This window comes from Rattus rattus, chromosome 8 (assembly GCF_011064425.1).
Source record: "Rattus rattus isolate New Zealand chromosome 8, Rrattus_CSIRO_v1, whole genome shotgun sequence".
NCBI lineage: Eukaryota > Metazoa > Chordata > Mammalia > Rodentia > Muridae > Rattus > Rattus rattus.
In genome coordinates this window covers 18587779-18608093 of record NC_046161.1, presented here as the reverse complement: position 1 = coordinate 18608093, position 20315 = coordinate 18587779, and the positions used below count along the sequence as shown (strand labels likewise).

At 41.7% G+C, this 20315-nt stretch overlaps 1 protein-coding gene across 2 annotated transcripts in view; it reads left to right on the top strand.

Moving 5' to 3' along the window:
- Positions 1–2375: 2375 nt before the first annotated feature.
- The window catches only part of Anln (anillin actin binding protein), a 56162-nt gene continuing 38222 nt past the window's right edge, over positions 2376–20315 (top strand). For both annotated transcript variants that reach the window (XM_032909709.1, XM_032909707.1), the window contains exons 1-7: positions 2376–2608; positions 9382–9541; positions 11102–11386; positions 13991–14376; positions 16064–16280; positions 19006–19196; positions 19942–20049. In XM_032909709.1, the coding sequence (XP_032765600.1) occupies positions 2591–2608; positions 9382–9541; positions 11102–11386; positions 13991–14376; positions 16064–16280; positions 19006–19196; positions 19942–20049 (1365 nt within the window). In that variant the 5' untranslated portion in view covers positions 2376–2590. The remainder of the gene's footprint in view (positions 2609–9381; positions 9542–11101; positions 11387–13990; positions 14377–16063; positions 16281–19005; positions 19197–19941; positions 20050–20315) is intronic.

The window sequence follows — 20315 nt, the reverse complement described above, 5'->3', positions numbered from 1 at the left end:
AACAGATTTCCCAAAGAGGAAGTACTCATTTTTCTAGGGCTCTCTCTCTGCTTGAGACCCTTGTCTTTAAAAGAATATTTTGATGTATATGGATGTTCTGTCTACATGTATGACTGTCTATCATGTGTGTACATTCGTGTGTATGTGTGTGTATCCACAGTGGCTGAAGGCGGAACTGCACAGCTGGGGCTGGAGTTACAGATGGCTGTGAGCCACCATGTGGTTGCTGGGAATTGAACCTGGGTCCTCTGGAAGAGCAGCCAATGCTCTTGATTGCTGAGCCATCTCCCCAGACCCTTGGCTAGATGATAATAATCTGGGGTTGTATGCATCACCACCATACCCAGCAATGTTTTTTTAAATGAGAAAAGTTATTCCAGGTTAACTTTCAATGTTAAGAATGAACTGCTTGGGGCTGGACAGATAGCTCAGTGGTTAAGAGCACTGACTGCTCTTCCAGAGGTCCTGAGTTCAGATCCCAGTAACCACATGGTGGCTCACAACGATCTCTAATGGGATCTGATGCCCTCGTCTGGTGTGTCTGAAGACAGCTACAGTGTATTTATATACATAAAATAAATCTTTTTAAAAATTAAAAAAAAGAATGAACTTCTATGGGTCAGAAACTCACACAGAAATGTTAGGAGAGAATGGCAGTCGTCTAAGGGTGTGGTCTTGACTCTGTAGCATGGCTTCTGGCATCTACCAGCTTCTCACATGGGAGCTATTGTGCTGGTGGCTGCTGCTATCCACCACACTCAAGACATTAATGAAAGGCCAATGCTACAGGGTGTGGTAGGAGAGAAAACCAACAAGTTTAGAGTAGCCATGCTGCTTCATCCATGCTGGCTAGAATCAAATTGTTTATAATGAAACCATGGATTACAGAGGCAACAGCCGGAAGGCACAACGGCTACATAAATTTCCAATGACTCATTCCCAAGACTGACATTCACAGCCACACCCCAGGTACACACACCCCTTGACTGTTCAATGCTTCAAAAGAAAAAAAAATTCAGGCATCCTTTCCCTTTGGGTTATTTATGGGTAGCAAATTCTAACAACCCCACTTAAGCTCTCCCCATTCTATCATTAAGGAAATCTATTATTCTTGTTATACTGTGGTCCCAAGGATCTGGATTCTTAGAAGTTGCTCTTAAAGAAGTTGCTTTTAGCCCATGCCCAAAATTCAGTTTATTACATTTTAAAAATCTATACATTTTAAAAATCCTTTATTACTTAGAAGACATTTTTTGTTTGTTTACTTACATTTGTTTATTTACTCTTTGTGTGCAGGTCAGAGTATGATTTGCTGGAACTGGTTCTGGGTTTAGAATTCAGGTCCCAAGGCTTGGCAGCAAGTGCCTTATAATTATAGCATGTGCCCTGTCACTGGCCCCAAGGTTCCTATTTTTTATTTAGCTTTATGACCCTAGACCCTTCAACACTTTTTCTGTTCAATAAGAAAAACACAGTTGACCCTGTTATGGACGCATTTAGCACACACAGACTCAACCACAGGCCTTGCTACCATCTATCTGTTTTACCCAACCACCTAAGGGCTTTAGGCGCCAACCTGGGCACGGAGATTTCGGTGCTTTCTCGACCTTTTGAAGTATAAAGGCACACAGTTCTATTACCAGAGGTTTGACAGCCCAATTTTGTTAGACACTGGAAAGCCTAGCAAAGTCAAATATAAGACACTGTGAGGGTCTCCAAAAAACCCTCCCAGGAAGAGGAAAAGGAAAATCAGATTAAAAGTTATTTGTGAAATAGTTTCTGTCTGCTTACTGGCTAGTAAACGGGAACTTTTATTAAATATGGACTTTTCGATTGTCCCTTCTCTCAAATGTGGAAGACTGAACTGGAAGGCATCTCAAGTGTTCTTACTGCTGGCTTTGGTAGTTGGCTGGGATTTAAAACCGAAGTTCCTTAACTTGTCGCACGGTCTGTTACTGTCATCTCTTTCCTCCCAAAAGAACGAACTAGTCACTGGCTGAGAGTGTGGGGGACGCACCCGAGTGGTCTCTCAGGAAATCAAGCTGGCAGTCTAGTCCCTCTTCTGGTGGCAGAAGACAAATTACATCCGGCTCAAAGGCCAGAGGGCCGGACTGGGTTCGTAAGGCCCACCGACGAAGAAGCCAGGGCGGAGGGAGCTGACAGAACCAGGAAAGGACGTGCTAGGGCATGCGTGGGTGCGTGCCTGACAGCAGGTCGATCTCCTTAGGCAGTTCAACCGCAGAAGCGTCTCCACCCACGCCGAGACAGGAGGCTCGCAGCTCCGGACCGGCCCGAACGTGGCCGACTCACGTGACCAGGCTCAGGGGCGGGGACAAGCGCGGCCCGCCCGGCCCCGCCCACCCCGCACGCATGCGCGCCGTCCCGGGCGCTGAAATTCAAATTTTGAACGGCCGTGGTAGCCTACCGACTCCGGTGCGGAGGGCAGAGCCGACTGGGTGTGGGAGCGCCCGTCGCCTTGACTCCAGCTTTCCTCCAGGGGCTGCGCCGAGCCTGTACTCACTTCTTTCCTGTTCCTGAACTTGAGCCGTCGAACGCACCGTCTAGCAGTCCACTCGTGAGTCTTGGGGCGATGGACCCGTTCACCGAGGTGAGAGACTCTGCGGGCGCTGTGAACCATGACTCCTGAGGACTCCCGGACCCCCGCCCGCGATAGCTGTCAGCCTGCGGCCCACCGGCGGTCTGCGTGGCGCGTGCGCACAGTGAGCGTGCAGCCGGGCGGAAGCCGCGGGGTCGCAGTCGCCCGGGCTTCGCTGCTCCTGTGGCTCTGGCTCTGGCCCTGGGGAAGACAGGGAAGACAGGGCCTCAAAACCCCAGGAGCTCAGTAGTCGCCCCGAGCTCTGTAGCCGGCAAGCCTTTCTCCACTTCCCTAGTGCTAGCACAAGGTGTGAGCGCCGGGCCGCTCGCCCCGACCCTGCCCTCCCCTTCTGTCCCTGGGGATTTAAAGCATGCTTTCCTTCTTTATTCATCCGTTTTGCTGTCTCCCGGGAGAGTGCGGCTTGGGTCCTAGTGGGATGGGCCCTTCCCGAAAGCTGGGTTAGTTGGCAGGGTGGAGTCTGCCCCGTGACTCGTACTGAGAGCCTGGAATCTGATGGAAGTGATAAAGGACTTCACAGGCCCAGAGGAACTGAGCACTTACTAATCCTGTGATGAAATCACCGAAGTCTAAATAGGCTGGTGCTTTAGCCTGGAGTTCCTTCATAAGTCACGGCTCTGCTAACTTTAGAAGTCTCGTGCACAGGGTTGATGCTGACCGAAAGGAAACAGGGCTTAGTTACCTCAGCGTGTACGAAACCAAAATTATTAGCGTATGATGTCAGGTTAGTAAACCTCAGTTTATGTAGCATATCATTTCAACGTACTTTCCTCATCTCTTCCTGGGAAATAGGGTCTCGATCCCGTTGTTATTGTTTATCTCTAGTTGCAGTTGTGCGCGGGGACAATCAGGGTTGCTGGCGCTGTTTGCCCATTCTTTTTTTTTTTTTTTTTTTTTTAAGATTTATTTATTTAATAAGTACACTGTAGCTGTCTTCGGACACACCAGAGGAGGGTATCTGATCTCATTACAGACGGTTGTGAGCCACCATGTGGTTACCGGGATTTGAACTCAGGGCCTTTGGAAGAGCAGTCAGTGCTCTTAACCACTGAGCCATCTCTCCAGCCCCTTGCCCATTCTTTTATTGCAGGGCAGTTCCTCTTTTTCTTTTGCTTTATAAGCTGTTCTTTAAATTTCAAGACCGTTGTGAGTTTTGTAAAGTGGGCATACGGTGTTTCTGTACTACATTGAAAAATGTCGTAGAAGATAGTAATAATTTATTTCGGGCAGTCTAGTTAACAATTCCATAAGCTAAGCCCAAGATACTAGTGTAAGGGTTTCAACAGTGACAGTTAGGCTGGCTGCCCGCCCCACCCTGCATAACTGAAGTTCTCAGTTATCTTGAGGGAAACAACACTTTGTTAACTTTGGAATTTCTAATAGAGGGGTGGAGAGATGGCCCAGCAGCCAAGAACACTGGCTTCTCCAGAGAGCCTAGGTTCAATTCCCAGTATCCATTTGAGTCTTATAAAAACATGTAACTCCAGTCTCAGGGAATCTGATGTCTTCTTCTGGCCTCCATGGTCACCAGATACACATGTGGTACCCAGACATACTTGAAGGCTAAACACCATACACATAGAAATAAATGAATTTGAAAAAAATTATAATAGAAGCATCCACAACATAATATTTTGTAGCAGCTATAGAGAATAGAGACAATTATTCTGTCCCAGATATCTGTCCCTTACATTGAATCTTTAAAAATGTTATTTATGTGAGCTGGGCTTTGTGTTGCACATTGTTGATCCTAGCGCTTAGAAGGCAGAGGCCTGAGTTCAAGCCAGCCCATTATTCCAAGTGCAACTTATATATACATATATAAAATCATTTTCTGAGGCAAGGTTTATATGTTCATGTGTGTGTGTGTTTGCACATTTGCTTATGAGTTTGAATTTTTTATTGAAAGCATGTATTAAAACTTGCATGCAGTAAAATTACCACAACTGTAGATATTATTGACTTTAGCAATGATATTTTGTTACTAAAAGAGTAAAATTGCTTTGAATAGTGCTATATACAGGAACAAAACACTTTGGAAAGTTGGTTTAAATTTGTACTTTTACTTAAAAATACTTTGGAATGTAGTACAAAACTCAGATGAAAAATCTTTTTTGTTCGGTTCCTTTTAGAATGTGTTTGAAAATGTACATGCTTTAATGGGTAGCTTGTAAACGCTAGGCCAGTTGTAGTAAGCACAGATGTGAAATCTTTTCCTTAATTGGTAATGAGAACACAGAGTGAGTTTCAACGACTGGGTGCTCAGTGATAGCATTCATAACATTTTTGTACTGCGAAGTGAATTTCTTACACAGCTCTTTTTTTGTTTTTGTTTTTGTTTGTCTACAAGGGACTGAATGCCAGTATAAAATAACTTTCTCAGCCAGGGTCTTACTCAGAACCATGCAACACAGAAAGATTATTTGAGAGATTGTTTTTTAAAATTCTCCCAGGGTGGTTATTTATCAATGCCATCATAAAACAGAAAAGAGGGTTGGGGATTTGGCTCAGTGGTAGAGCGCTAAGGCCCTGGGTTCGGTCCCCAGCTCCGAAAAAAAAGAAAAGGAAAAAAAAATAAATAAATGAAATAGAAAAGAAATTATCGTGTTCCATCAATGCCAGACCATTAGGACCTTATTCTCTTAATAATTCCTATTCCAAATGCTACAGTCCTGGTAAATACCCTTTCCTTCGGCCCCGCCTCCCTGCTGCTCTGATGTCCTGCTTGTCCTTGCATTACCCTGCCCTTTCTGCTTTATAAATGCACACGTATCCTCCAGTGTGCAGCCCCTCGCTGTGAGTCACTCTTCACACTCCTCACTCTCGTGCACTCCGTGCTAAATGCACTTCCTTCCAGAATGCTTGTGTCCCAAGTCAACTGTTCTTTTTCCTTTCCAGTCAGATTTTCTCCAACATTAAACGTACTTTATATTTATTTAAAAGAATTTTTAAATTCATGATACAATATAAGGAAGGCGTACTTAAAATATTGAACATGTACCTTTATGTAATTTCGACATTATTTCTTCAATTAAAAAAACCCTTTCTCACTTATTAACCAGATTTTGCTGTTTAGAGTATTTAAATGTTTATTTTATTTTTACATCTGTGAGTTTGAATCCATTGCAAACAATAGAGCACTGTGTGTGTTTGAATGGCAAAGCCACATTTTTCCGTTGTGAACCATTGCTCATAGCAATAGAAGCTGTAGTGACTCAAGTACTTGACTGTGGAGAGCGGAATGTTGGGCATGCCCTGGATGGATATAATTAGTTAGGGCAGCTTTGTTTTTTCAGAGTGACATATTTTATCATGAAAGAGCTATCAAACCATGATGAATTTGTATAGAAGTCTGATCACTTTTGAAAGGTTGGAGGAGACTTCTTTACGGGAAAAAGGTCTTGTGCACACACAATATTTTAATTGCACAGCCTTTTGATTATTACTTCTTTCAATGAACCTTAAGTTAGAAGATATTTCTAAGTGCAGAGAGTTGCGCCTTAACCCAAATTTAGTTCATTGTTGTTTTTAACAAAATTTCAACTGTTTGATTTTTCTACTCGGGAACCAGATGCTGGGGTGAAAGCCTGCTAGCTCAGAGAGGCAGAGAAGGCCCCCAGCTGACCTTTCTCCATAGCCAACACCCTGAAAGGAAGTTCTTCACCCATCTCTAAAGCCCCTCAAACTGAACCTCCCTCCTTTCTGCTTCCTTCCTGTGAGCCTCTCTGTCCTCCCGACTCCCTCTCTATGGTTTTTCCTATGTTTGCTCCCTGTCACCTGGTTGCCTACTCCAGCTCTGGCCTATGGTTGACTTCATTTAATCCTGTCTACAATATTCAAGCCGAAAGCTCTTGGATTAAAGGTGTGTGCTAGAGCTGAGGTACACCACAACTAAAACCAGGGGTTTTTCTCACAATCTCAGGGTTCACAGTGTGATCAAATGTCCTGCAACAGTTCACACTTTGTGTTGTTGTAAGCAGAGTCTTGTTCTGGAGACCAAGCTAACTTGACCTAGCTTTGTAGCCCTTCCTTTGCTTTCTCCTTCCCTCCTTAACCTTTTAAGACCTGCAAGAGTGGCTACTATCTTAACAGAGCTCATGCTCCTTCCAAGGGTTTCTTAATTATATATTTTTTTCTATTCTTTTTTTTCGGAGCTGGGGATTGAACCCAGGGCCTTGCGCTTGCTAGGCAAGTGCTCTACCACTGAGCCAAATCCCCAACCCCTTAATTATATTTTAATTAAAGAATTAAATGGGTCAAAAATAGCTATTACTGATCATTATATGCAGGGTAGTGATCATCTGTGTTCTTCTTTAATTGTGTACATTTCAAGGGAGAATAAATTGTTTTATAACATTTTGATTCAAATAGGAGTGTCTTGATACAGAGTGAGAGAAAAGCAGTATTTATGATTAGTATTTATTTAATAAAATACAAGATTAGGATTTTTCTCCTTGGGATGTCTGTTAGGAAGACTAGTTACAGTTATTTTTGTTGTTGTTGTTTGTCACAGTTTCATATCTGGGTGTATTAGTTTTGAAGCTATTACAAATTATTATAAATTTAGGGACTTAAGCCAGGCATTGTGTTGCATGTCTCTTATCCTAGCACTCAGGAAGCAGAGGCAAGTGGATCTTTTGTGAATTTGAGACCAGCTTGGTCTATGTGATGGATTCCAGGAAAACCAGGGCTACAGAGACCCTGTCTTCAGGAACAAATGAATTGCTTCAGTTCTCATCCATCTATGTCTGCCTCTGCCATCATCCTTCCTGACTGGTCCTTCCTCCCTCCCCACTGTACACCATCGGGTTACACTGGAAGAACCATTGCAATATTCTTGGGTCTATTCAGATAACCCAGGATAATGTTTACAGATCAAGATTCTTTTTTTTTTTTTTTCCGGAGCTGAGGACCGAACCCAGGACCTTGCACTTGCTAGGCAAGCGCTCTACCACTGAACTAAATCCCCAACCCTACATATCAAGATTCTTAATCACATTAGCAAAATTCCTTTTGTTCTAAGGTAGCACAAACATTTATAAGTCAAAGGCATGAGCACAGGCATGTTTGAGGGACTATTTTTCTACCTAGCATACTGACATACTTAAACAACAACATCTTTCTGTTAATTTTTGTTTTTTGTTTTTAAGATTTATTTATTTTATATGTGAGTACACTGTCACTGTCTATAGACACACCAGAAGAGAGCATCAGATCCCATTACAGATGGTTGTGAGCCACCATGTGGTTGCTGGGAGTTGAACTCATGACCTCTGGAAGAGCAATTAATGCTCTTAACTACTGAGCCATCTCTCCAGGCACTCTGTTAACTTTTTTTAATGGGGAAATTGAAGAGATGGCTTAAGCAGTGAAGAGCGCATGTTGCTCTTGCAGAGGACTTGGTTTGGTTCCCCCAATACCTGTGTGATATTCACAGTCATCTGTAACTCCAATTCCAGGGGTCTGCCATCCTCTTCAGACACCGGTATGTATATTCATACACATGTGCACACTAATAATTTTTTCTAATTTAAATTTTCTCTTGGTGCTATAGATATAGTTCACTGGTTTAAGAGAGTTGCTTTTCTAGAGGAATGGAGTTCTGTTCCCAGCATTCACATTGAGCAGTTCACAACCGCCTGTAACCTGTAACTCTAGCTCCAGGGGATCCAGCATATTACCCTTTTCTGGCCTCCGTGGGCAGTTAGATGCATGTGTGCATATTTACATCCAAACATACACAGTTACATCTATTTACTTGTGTGTGTGCAGATGGTAGTGCGCATATGTCAGGCACATGTGTGAAGCTCAGAAAACAACTGTTCTTTCCTCCTTTCCTCCAGGGACTGAATTCTGGAGTCAGTCTTTGTAGCATATGCTTGAACCTGCTGAGCAGTCTCACTGTGCTCCCTCCTTGGTCCTCCACAGCCACAACCACTCTCGTTTATGTGGAGCTCAGCTAGCTGTTCATCTCTTCCTTTTGTCTGTAATCATAAAGCATTTCTTACTGTTACGGCAAAATATCTGGAGCTTAATGCCATAATGCTGGCATTCACTGGAGCTGTTCCTCTAGTGTGTCAAACCTGGCTTTTCACATGATGTGCCAGTCCAAGAAAGAGAGTGCAGAAGCTGGGAGACTTTGAGCTAGCATTGAATGTTACATAGTATATTATTTATGACAGTCAAAGCAAACCATAAGTCCAGGCCAGCCAGCCCAGATTCAAGTGGTGATACAGATTACCTTTGTATGAGTATGTTGGCACAGCTATGTGTGCAGGTGTGCACACATGGGCACATAGAGGCGGGGGGTTGACATCACACATGTTCTTAGTCTTTCTCTACCTTATATTCTGAAACTGGGTTTTTCACCCAATCTGACTCTCTGATTGGCTTGATTGGCCAGTTAATGAGTTTCAGGAATGTTCCTGTCCTTCCCCATCCCTAGTGGTTCTTGAATGCTGCCATGCTTGGCTTTCTGTGAGTCCTGGGGGTCTGACCTGGGGGTCTGATTATACCTTTTGATTGGAATAAAAGATACAGCATTTAAAATCTGATATAAGTATCGTTACATTTATTTACATTTATTTATTTTTAGTGACAGCAGTAATTAATGTGGGCGCTTGGTCGGTAAAGTTTGGTTTAGTTACTTGAGATTTTATCTTTGAAATGTGTTCACTATTATCTTACATAAAGTTGTTGATTTTGAAGGCATCTGAGGTTTTGTGAACCTTTATCTAACATTATGTCTTAATCCTGGTATAATATAGAAGTTGCTAGAACGGACACGTGCCAGACGAGAGAATCTTCAGAGAAAAATGGCTGAGAGGCCCACTGCAGCAGCAAGGTCTGCACCTCACACGAAGCGAGGCCGAGAGCCACTTTCAGAAGCAAGTAATCAGCAGCAGCCCCTACTGGCAGGGGGTGAAGGTAAAAGACTTGAGAAAAGTAGAACCGGTGTGGATTTAGAGAACACGGTAAACCCAGCGTCTCGTTACGCGTGTAGAAGAACCAGTCTTTGGGAGGCCAATACAGCAGACTTCTTGGGCAAGAACAGCCTTCTCTTACATTTCAAGGTTGCTACATCAGGCCAGACAGAGAACTTGGTTAGATAGCCAGGGAAACTGACTTTTTTATGAATTTCACTCTTAAACATTTTTAAAACCTTTTTTGAAATGCATTTTATTTTATGTGTATGGATGTTTTACCTGCATGCATGTATACAGTGTCTGTAGACAACCAGAAGAGGGCATTGAATCCCCTGGAGTTGTTAGCCGCCATGTTGGTTCTGGTGGGCACCTCCTGATTTGTTTGTTTGTTTACAAGAATATATTGTGTGTGTAGGCAAGTGTGCCATGGTGCAAGTGTGGAGGTTGGTTTCTCTTTTCACCTTCAAGTAGGTTCTGGGAGCCAAACTCAGGTGTCTAGGAATGTGTAGTAAGCGTGCTGTCATTGAACCATCTTACCGGCCTTTCATCCTTATTTAAAATATTCATTTTTTGAGCCGGGGAGATGGTTCCGTGGATAAAGCACTTGATGTACAAGTGTAGGGCCTGAGTCTGTACCCTCAGCATCCATGTCAATGCCGGGGCTGGACAGGGGCACAGGAGGTGGGAGACAGGGCTGCTATGGCCACTGGAGATGTAGACCAGCTGGATTGATGAGCTCTGGACTCCCAAGAGAGACCCTGCTTCAGTTTATAAGATGATACGGTGGAACACACAGAGGACACCCGTGACAACCTGGCTTCGCTTGCACATGTACCTGCACACATCTGTGCCCACACACCGAGCAGTATGCATACACACATAGCACATGCACATAGTCACTTCAAAAGAACTGTTGACTCACTCTTGGATAGAAGCAAAATACTTTACTTTGAATGGCGCCTTTCGGATTTTTTACTCACATTATTGATGTTCAGAGGTTAGATTATGAGATGCTGATTTTGTTTGGTATGGATAAGACAGCACAGGTGTCTTCAGAGCCCACTTCTTGCCCAAGCCTCAGGTGAGGTGTCCTTCGACTTGTAGTTATTGTCCATGACACGTTGTTTCAAATACAAGCAGAAAACCCATTTTCTACAACTTAATTTCTCTTGGCTTGACTTTTCTTCCCTAAAATGAAGTGATTCAGCTATGAGATCCTTCAAATTCTTTAGAAGACGTGGTTATTGTTGTGGATGTGCTGTTCACTTTCCTGTTGTCTTAAAATTACATAAAATCTTATACATACACCTTGAAAATATTTAAACTTATTTTCAGTGACTTTTTAACAGAAAAATGACATGTTCGCCTTAAAAGGGGTTTGTTTTCCTGTCGTATTTTGATGTTCATGGAAGAAAGACTTTTGCATTTTTCTTTTAAGTAGCTAAGGCACTAGAGAGAACTGATACCTTCCTTATTGATTGTTAGGTACCCACTTCTAGTTTTTTAGGCTGTGAAAACTGCAGAGGTTTCAGTGTTACTTTTGTTGTTCTTTTGGATCTAGAAAAATCGTGTACAAAACCATCACCATCAAAAAAACGTTGTTCTGACAAAATTGAAGTGGAAGCTTCGGACTTAGAAAATAAAGAACCTGTTGATGCTGCAAAGCCTTGTTCTCCAAAGCCTGCGCCCCGGCAGATGAAGCCCCCAGCACCGGCTGCCATCAGTGATTCTGTGGCTGCCCCAGCATCGATCCTCAGCACAGGCAAAGCATCCACCACCTCCTCAGTTAAAACTCGAATGCAAAAGCTTGCTGAGCAGCGGCGCCATTGGGATAGTGAGATCACAGGTATAAATGATTCGTACGGTGGGTGGTCCCTGAGTTGCTTTTGGTAAGATGCAGATGGAGCAGGATGTGGTGGTACATGCTTGTAATCCCAGCACCTGGGAGGCTGATGCAGGAGGATGACAAATCTGTGTATGTGTTCTTTGCTTGAAGATGACTAGTGTACCAGGAGTGTATCTACAAAACCAGTGAGGGAGAAGAGCATTTTTACTTAGGTAGATGATGAGGTTGAACCAGGACAAACTTCACCTAAAACTGAATTACTTCCTGGTTGCAGAGAAAAAGTCCTGACCTCAGCTCTGTATTCAGGAAATCCTATCTCTCATGTTCACTCCTCACTAAAGACACAGACGGGTGTACCCTCCTGCTTGGTGGGGAAAAGACGCCAAAGCAAAGCACCCCGCCCAGTACACTGAGCTGTAAAGCATATCCTTACCCTGCAGTTCTGGACACAGATAGGGGCTGGCAAGCAAGTCCGTGCCTATTTTTGTCGCAGCTAACTTTACTGATCTTCTAACTTGTTATGTAAGAATGGCTTCCTGAAATACCCATATTCTATTAAAGTGTAATATAATATGCAGTGCAGAGGAAATGTAGATAGGGAAAGTTTGGATTAGCATCTCTGAAGTATGAGGAAGCCAAGATGTACCTTTGTCTCTGTGTTATAAAGCCTTTAACCTGGATGCATAGCCAGAACGAGGATGAAGCAGTCTGAATGAATTGATAGACTGCACTGTGGATATTAAATTTGCCTGCATGTAAGTATGCATATCACATGCATTCCCAGCACCAGTTGAGCCCAGAAGAGGGTGTCAGATCCCCTGGGTCTGGAATTAAGGACTGCTGCAAGCTATTATGTAGGTGCTGGGGATTGAACCCTTGTCCTCTGGGAGAGCAGCAAGTACTCTTAACTGTGAGCCATCTCTGCAGCCTATATACCAAAATTTTAAAAGAACACTTATTTAGTAGGGGCATGTGTGTGTGTGTGTGTGTGTGTGTGTGTGTGTGTGTGTGTGTGTGTGTGTGTGTGTGTGTGTGTTAAAAACAGCCCTTAATGACCTTCACACACTGAGCAATTTCTCCAGCCCCTCATTACTGTGCATTCTAACTGAAGTTCTTTAGTACTGGGCAGCAGAAAGTTTGAGATTGCTTCCTCTCTCCCTTTTTTATTTTAGTTATTCATTTTGAAGATTTTATGTGTATGAGTACACTCTAGCTGTCTTCAGACACAAGAGGCATCGGATCTCATTACAGATGGTTGTGAGCCACCATGTGGTTGTTAGGAATTGAACTCAGGACCTCTGGAAGTGCTCTTAACCACTGAGCCATCTCTCCAGCCCTCCCTTTTTAATTTTTATTTACTTATTTTAAAGCTATTATTGTACATGTATGCGCACATATGCCTGGCATTTATGTAGATGTCAGAGACCAACTTGCAGGATTCACTTGTCTCCTGTCACCATGTGGGTCTGGTGAATGGAACTCAGATAGGCTTGGCAGCAAGCATCTAAACCAGTAGTTCTCAACCTTCCCAGTGCTGTGACCCTCTGATACAGTCTCTCATGTTGTGGCCCCAACCATAAAATTTCTTTTGTTGTTACTTCATAACTAATTTTCTTACTGTTGTGAATGGTAATGTAAATATATAATATTCAGATGGTCTTAGGTGACCTTTATGAAAAGATCTTTGACCTCAAAGGAGTTGTGACCCATAAATTGAAAAGTGCTATCTATGCCCACTGAGCCATTTTATCAGTGCCTTATTTTTATTTTTAAGTAAAATGAACTTATTTCAGCACATATATATATATATGCTGAAAAGAGTTTATAGGGAGGAAAAAATTTTTGGAGCAAGATTTCTGAAGTTATAGAGGGATGAGATTAAACTTTCAGGCCAGGGCTGAAGTTGGGCAGAAGGAGGGGAAGGAGGGAGTCTCTTTTGATTGTGTATGTAGGGTAAGCTCTGCACCAAACCTTGGCCTAGCCCCTGCATTGGGTATGACTAGCTGAGATTTAAGTTGTATTTAAATTAATTGAAATAGGATTCAGTTTCTCAGTTCCCCTAGCACATTCCAGTGCCCTGAGCACATGTGGCAAGTGCTTGCTAGATTGTATGTGTATGTGCAGGGTGCCTCTTCTCTTCTGCCCTAGAGCTTTGCGTTTGTTACCCATCATCCGTCAACTCCTGAACTATCTCCCCAGCCCTCCAGTGACTTCTTACAGCATCCATAACCCATCCAGAACAAAAAGCAAAAACCTCACAAGCGAGTACACACACCTTTAACCAGCGCTTAGGAGGCAGAGGCAGGGGGATCTGTGTGCAATGTGATCTACAGAGGGAGCTCCAGGAGAGCCAGGACCACATCGTGAGTCCCTGTCTCGAAAAATCAAACAAACAAAAAACTGTAGAAAAAAGTACATGTCAAGGGCATTTAAATTTGGATTAAGTACCATTTAATTTGAAAAGATGTCATATTTGAGTAATGTAATAAATTTCCTGAGTATAAAATTTAAGTTTAAAAATTTTTTAATTCTATATTAAGTGATCATATGGTTATAAGAATAACTGTTGAGTATGGCTTTTGATTTTTCTGAAAACATTTTCAGATGATGTATCAGAAAGCTCACACTTCTCACCAATGCCATCTGAGGAAAAGCCTGCCTCACCTTCCAAGCCACCCGTTTCAAATGCCTCAGCTACCCCAGTTGGGAGAAGGGGCCGTCTGGCCAACCTTGCTGCAACGATTTGCTCCTGGGAAGATGATGTAAGCTACTCATCTGCAAAGCAAAATAGTGTACAAGAACAGCCTGGTACCGCTTGTTTATCCAAATCCTCCTCTGCAAGTGGAGCATCTGCTAGCATCAATAGTAGCAGTGTTCAGCAGGAAGCTACATGCTGTTCCCAAAGGGATGGCAATGCCTCTGTCAAGAAAGACCCAACTTCAAATGCTGCCGATGGGCCTTTGCTTAAAGCCTCAGTGTCCAGCCCTGTGGTGAGTCAATATCATTTAGGTCTTTTGAAACTTCTGTTATAAATGGTAATTACTATATGTATCTATCTATATATATAATACTATATATTATACTATATGTATAATCTATGTATTATGTAGTGGATTGTGACATATTTACATGTCTCATAAAAAGTGAAAACTATAAATTTGGTAATTTATCTAAGATAAATTAATTTCGTGACTGAAATAATATTAAATTAATTAAATTTTTAAAATCTAAACTAAAAATAATGAATAAAAATAAATAAGTAAATAAATAAATCCAGATTATATAATAATGGGATATGATGGGGCCTCTTTTTTGTCATTAGGCAAATAACTAAAATTAATTCCTTGATTACAGCACTTTTATGGATATCTATAAATATAAGACTGAATATTTCTAGAGAGATAGTATAAACCTTTGTCTATAGTTGCTTCTAAGGAAGGCACACTGAAACAGGAATATCAGGGGTAACACTTTTCAAACCCTTGAAGTATTTGAAACTTTTACCTTATGCATGTGCTATTTATTACCTCAGTAGTTTTTTTAAAAAAGGAAAAAGACTGTATGTCGTGTTCATGAGACTTGCCTGTCAGTGTAGACAGGAGCTTTGGAGTTAGACCTGCCTCAAGTCCCAGCTCTGAAACAGTGAGAAATGTGACTCTGTACAGCTCCTTAACATTATAAAGGCTTGTTTTTCCATATGTAAAATCACGGAATGAGGTTATTAAAAAAATAAGCTAATATATATAAAGTACTCACCATAATTCCTGGCTGAAACTTATTTATATTTTATAATCTGCTTTTAATTCCATGATACTTAGGGTGGTTGAGCATTCCTAATCTGAAAACTTGAAGTCTGAAATGTTTTAAAATCTGAATGAAGCCTTTGAGTGTTCACCTGTGATACTACAAGTGGAAAATTTCACAAGGAACTTACTTCATGCATTGTATTATTTGTGGTACCTGGAACTGAATCCAAGCTTTTACATATACTAGGCAAACACTGTGTCACTGAATTATATCCCCAACCTTACCACATGAAATTTTTTTTTTAAGATTTATTTATTTATTATATATAAGTACACTGTAGCTGTCTTCAGACACACCAGAAGAGGGCATCATATCTCATTACAAATGGTTGTGAGCCACCATGTGGTTGCTGGAATTTGAACTCTCTTAACCGCTGAGCCATCTCTCCAGCCCAAAATTATTTTTTTAAGCTAATACAAAATTGCTTTCAGGCAGTGTCTAAAGTATATATAAGACAGAATTGAATTTGTGTTTAAACTTGGGTCCCATCCCAATGATACCTCATTTCAAAAACAATCCAAAGTACTTTGAGTAAGGAATATTCAACTCATATCTTATTGAATTGATATTAACTTACTTAAAAATACAAACAAAGATAACTTGATGTAATATAGTTTAGTAAAATACTAGTTCAATAATTTGAGAACTTTTTTTTAAATAAAACTAGGAGTGACCCAACCCCTGATAAGTACTAAGCTATCAATATGAGACTGAATTGCCTTTTAATTTGAATAATAGCATTTTATAAGTTGATTTATTTTTGGTAACTTTGTATAGTGGCTCCACAGGAAATGTAGCTTAAATGGCTCTGTGCATCTGTGCTATGACAATGATGATCAGTTTATTCTGCTGCATGTTGTCGTGTTTCAGAAAGCATCTTCTTCCCCTGTGAGATCCGCTCCATTCATCACTAGAAACTGTGAGGTGCAGAGTCCTGAGCTACTTCACAAAACTGTTAGTCCTCTGAAAACAGAGGTGTTGAAACCATGTGAGAAGCCAACTTTATCCCAGGCACTTCAGCCCAAAGAGGGAGCTAACAAGGAAGTTTGTCTACAGTCACAGTCCAAGGACAAACTTGCAACACCAGGTTACGTATTTGAAACTGTTGTGTAGATTCAAGACACTTGTTTTCAACATTTTACTTACTGTTCATTTGTTTTTTATATCAGGCTGACTTGGGACTTACAGTAGCCCAGGCTGGTCTCCATTTTGTAATCTCCATAGTCTTCAGGGGGCTGGGATTACATAAGCATCTATTATCAACCTACCTTTTTTTTCTTCTTCTTCCTTCAGTTTTTGATGTATAAAAGCACATACAATTAGAAACTTATATTTTAGGGAATGTCAGTGAGCCAGTCATAACTTTGTGTGTGGAACACTGCTTTCTAATCTTTACTCTGACTAACATTGCAGGCCATCAAGCTCCTAGGATCCACTTGTTTCTGCCCCACCCCAACAGCAGAAAAAAGCTAATGTGCATATAAAATACTGCACTCCCCTTATATTTACATAGATCATATGTGCTTTTTGTATATAAATAAAGGTTCGTACTTCTTAGAGTAGTAAGCTGATGTTCCAAAAAGTGCTGCATTTATCTTGTGACTCATCTGGTGTGCTACACATATCGTCAGTTGAGAAACACAGTTAGCAAAAACATATGGTGACAGACTGTACTGTGAGCTGTGTTTAACTTTATGTGTGTGCATACATCTGAGCATGTGGGTGGGTGTGCCTTTATGTGCACGTGAAAGCAGGAGGAGGCTATTGTTTGTCCTCCTTTCTTCTTCTCTTAAGACAGGATCTCTCAGCAAACTGGAAACTCCACTTGGCTAGCTATCGAGCCAGTGATTGCCTGGGAGTTGTAGGTCTCTACTTTCCTAGGCCAGGGTTGCAAGCACATGCAGCCATACCTGGGTTTTTACACGGGTTCTGAGGATTAAAACTGAGGTCCTCATGCTTGCAGAGCAAATGCTCCACTGAACCATCTCCATGCCCACTCCCACTGTGGGTGTGGGTGTAGGTGTAGTGTGTGTCCTTTTTAACAGGATCTCGTGTGCCTCAGGCTTCCCCTGAGTTCACTGTGGGTAAGGATGACTTTGGAGTTCAGATCTTCCTAACTCCAGTTCCCCAGTGTTGGGATTGCAGACGTGCATGCCGTGCTGGGGATTAGTCCTAAGGGATTCACGCATCTCATGCATGTAATCTATCAACTGCTACATCCCCAGCCTATGCTGAACTTCCTGAGAACACAGTCTTTTAGAGATTATACTTCTTACGTTATAAGTGGAGATAGGAGTAGGGCAAGTAGAATGCCACAGTCAATTTTGAGATGCTCTCAAATGAGAATTGGAAACAAGAGGTGGAGCTCAGTGGTGGAGCATTTTTCTCACATGCACAGGCCTTGGGTTCATCTCTACCACTCTTGCAGGCTGGAGGTAGGTGAGGATGACAATGACAACAGAACCATAAAAGGAATAATTCCAAGGTCCTTTGATGGAATCAGACTGGTTCCAATATAGCTACTGGTTTTATGCTTTGTGTATGTTGTTTTGTCTGAATATGTATGTTGTTTGGCTTGAATCAATTACTTGTGTGCCTGATGCCCTGCAAAGTCAAAGAGGGCTTCAGATCCCTAGGAACTGAAGTAATGGATGGATGTGAGCCACTGTGTCGGTGCTGTGTATTGAACCCAGGTCCTCGACAAGACCATCAAATGCTCCTAACTGCTGAGCCATCCCCTCAGCCCCACAGATTAGTTCTTTTTTCCTAAGTTTCTAAAGATGCAAGACTTAGGTATGAAGCACTCTGTACTTTTCTTTATTAGTTGATATAATCAGAATTACATTACCAGCTCCTCAGAGATACCCAATATAGATGTTTCTTTGTATTGAATTCTAGCTTGATATATGATCTGCAGTGGTAATAATTGATATGTGGAGTCCTCCATGTGTGGCCATATGTTGAGTTTTGCTGTTTGCTTTTTCCTTTCCTCTTCAAATAAAGTATATTATGATAGCCACATCCATCTATTTATGTATTTTCCTGTGGCTCTTTTCAGTCTCTAATGCAACATTGAAGAGTCGTAACAGACACCATAGGGCCCATAAAGACCCAAGTTCTTACTGTTTTGTTCATCAAAGGAAAGCGTTCCCAACCTCTGATACATTAACCTGTTTTAAATAATACAACCTTTTCGTAAAGGTGGTGCTATATATACATATATACATATATATATATGTATATATATATAGAGAGAGAGAGAGAGAGAGAGTGTCTGTCTGTCTGTCTCCCATTTGTTCTACTGTGAAAGTACTTTATGCTCTTACAATAATACTCTTTTAAGACTATAAAATCAAGACATATTTTTGATGAGGTGCGTATCTTATAATTTATAGAAGAAAAAATGATTTATGTGCACACATGCATGCTATGGCCTGCATGGAATTGGAGGACAGCTGTCTAGATCCAAGTTCTATTCCCAGCTTTCTTGTCAGCTGACTCAGCTCTGGGGCAATTGACACCTGGCCTACTTGGGTACCTGTACTCACAGTCACCCCCACACAGAAACACATACATACATACATACATACATACATACATACATACATACATACATACATACATGATTAAAAATAATAAAAATGAAATTAAAAATTTTAAGTGTATATTTAATAGGCTGAACAATTTTAATATTCTTTTCGTAAATGACTTCCTAGAAACAAAGTACTTTGTAACTAATGGGTTTAGAATTTTTGCCTTGGAAATGAAAATTGCCAGTTATTTTGAATAGATTGCAAAACTGTTTTCTGTAGGAGGAAGAGGAATTAAGCCTTTCCTGGAACGCTTTGGAGAGCGTTGTCAAGAACACAGTAAAGAAAGTCCAACTTGCAGAGCATCTCATAGAACCCCAAATATCACTCCAAATACAAAAGCTATCCAGGAAAGATTATTCAAGCAAAACACATGTTCATCTACTACCCATTTAGCACAGCAGCTCAAACAGGTAAGGCTGTCTGCATTTAGTACTTATTACATGACCTCAGTTAGAGCCTAATATGAGTCTCTTTTTTAAAGATGTATTTACTTGAATTTAAGTGTGTGTGTGTGTGTGTGTGTGTGTGTGTGTGTGTGTGTGTGTGTGTGTGCACCACAAATGTACAATGCCTGCAGAGGCCAGAAGAAGGCATTGGATCTTCCTGAACAGGAGTTCCAGATGGTGGCAACTGACCCTGGGTCCTCTTACCCACAGAGCCATCCCTCCAGCCAAAATATGAGTCTTTTTCACTAAGCTAAAGAGAATTCTTTTGGGGACATGTGATAGTTAACAAGACATTTTCTGTAGCCTAGGTTACCTTGGAACTCACTAAGTAGCCCAGGCTAGCACTATATTCTCAGCAGTCCTACCTCAGCTTTCTGTGTATTGGGATTACAGGTTTGATCACCAAGTCTGGGTTTGATAAACAGCATTTTGGTTCTTTGTACCTCTGCAAACTGGACAGTTAAATCATATATCATATTCTACTTGTGTTATAAATCTTTGTGTTTAATAACCGAAGACAACAGTCTTTTTTAATCTTTGTATTGATAAGGCCTTATGGAGTCCAGGCTGATCTCAGACTAGCTGTGTAGCCGAGAATGATCTTGAACCAATTCACTGCTTCTACCTCCCAAGTGCTAGGATCAGAGCTGCGTGCTACCACATCTACCTTTAAAAATGGTAGTAAAACACTGCTGTTTAATATGTTTAGGAGCGTGAAAAGGAACTGGCGTGTCTCCGTGGCCGATTTGACAAGGGCAGTCTCTGGAGTGCAGAGAAGGATGAAAAGTCAAGAAGCAAACAGCTAGAAACCAAACAGGTAATGTGAGCAACAAATGGGAAGGTCACGGAGGTGAGGTGACTGGATTTTAATTTTTGATTGAGAGGACAGGGTCTCTTAATCTAGTAGAGGCTAGCTACAGATTTGACCTAATCCCCATGTGTCAGCCTCCCAAATTCTTGGGTTATAGGTGTGGCTCTCCAGGCCCAGGTGTGTAATAGTTTGAATACCTTCCTTCCCTAGTGAACTACTGGTTCATTCCTCCGTCCTTTAGTGCGCTTAGCACCTCCGTCGTTGCTGCTGTA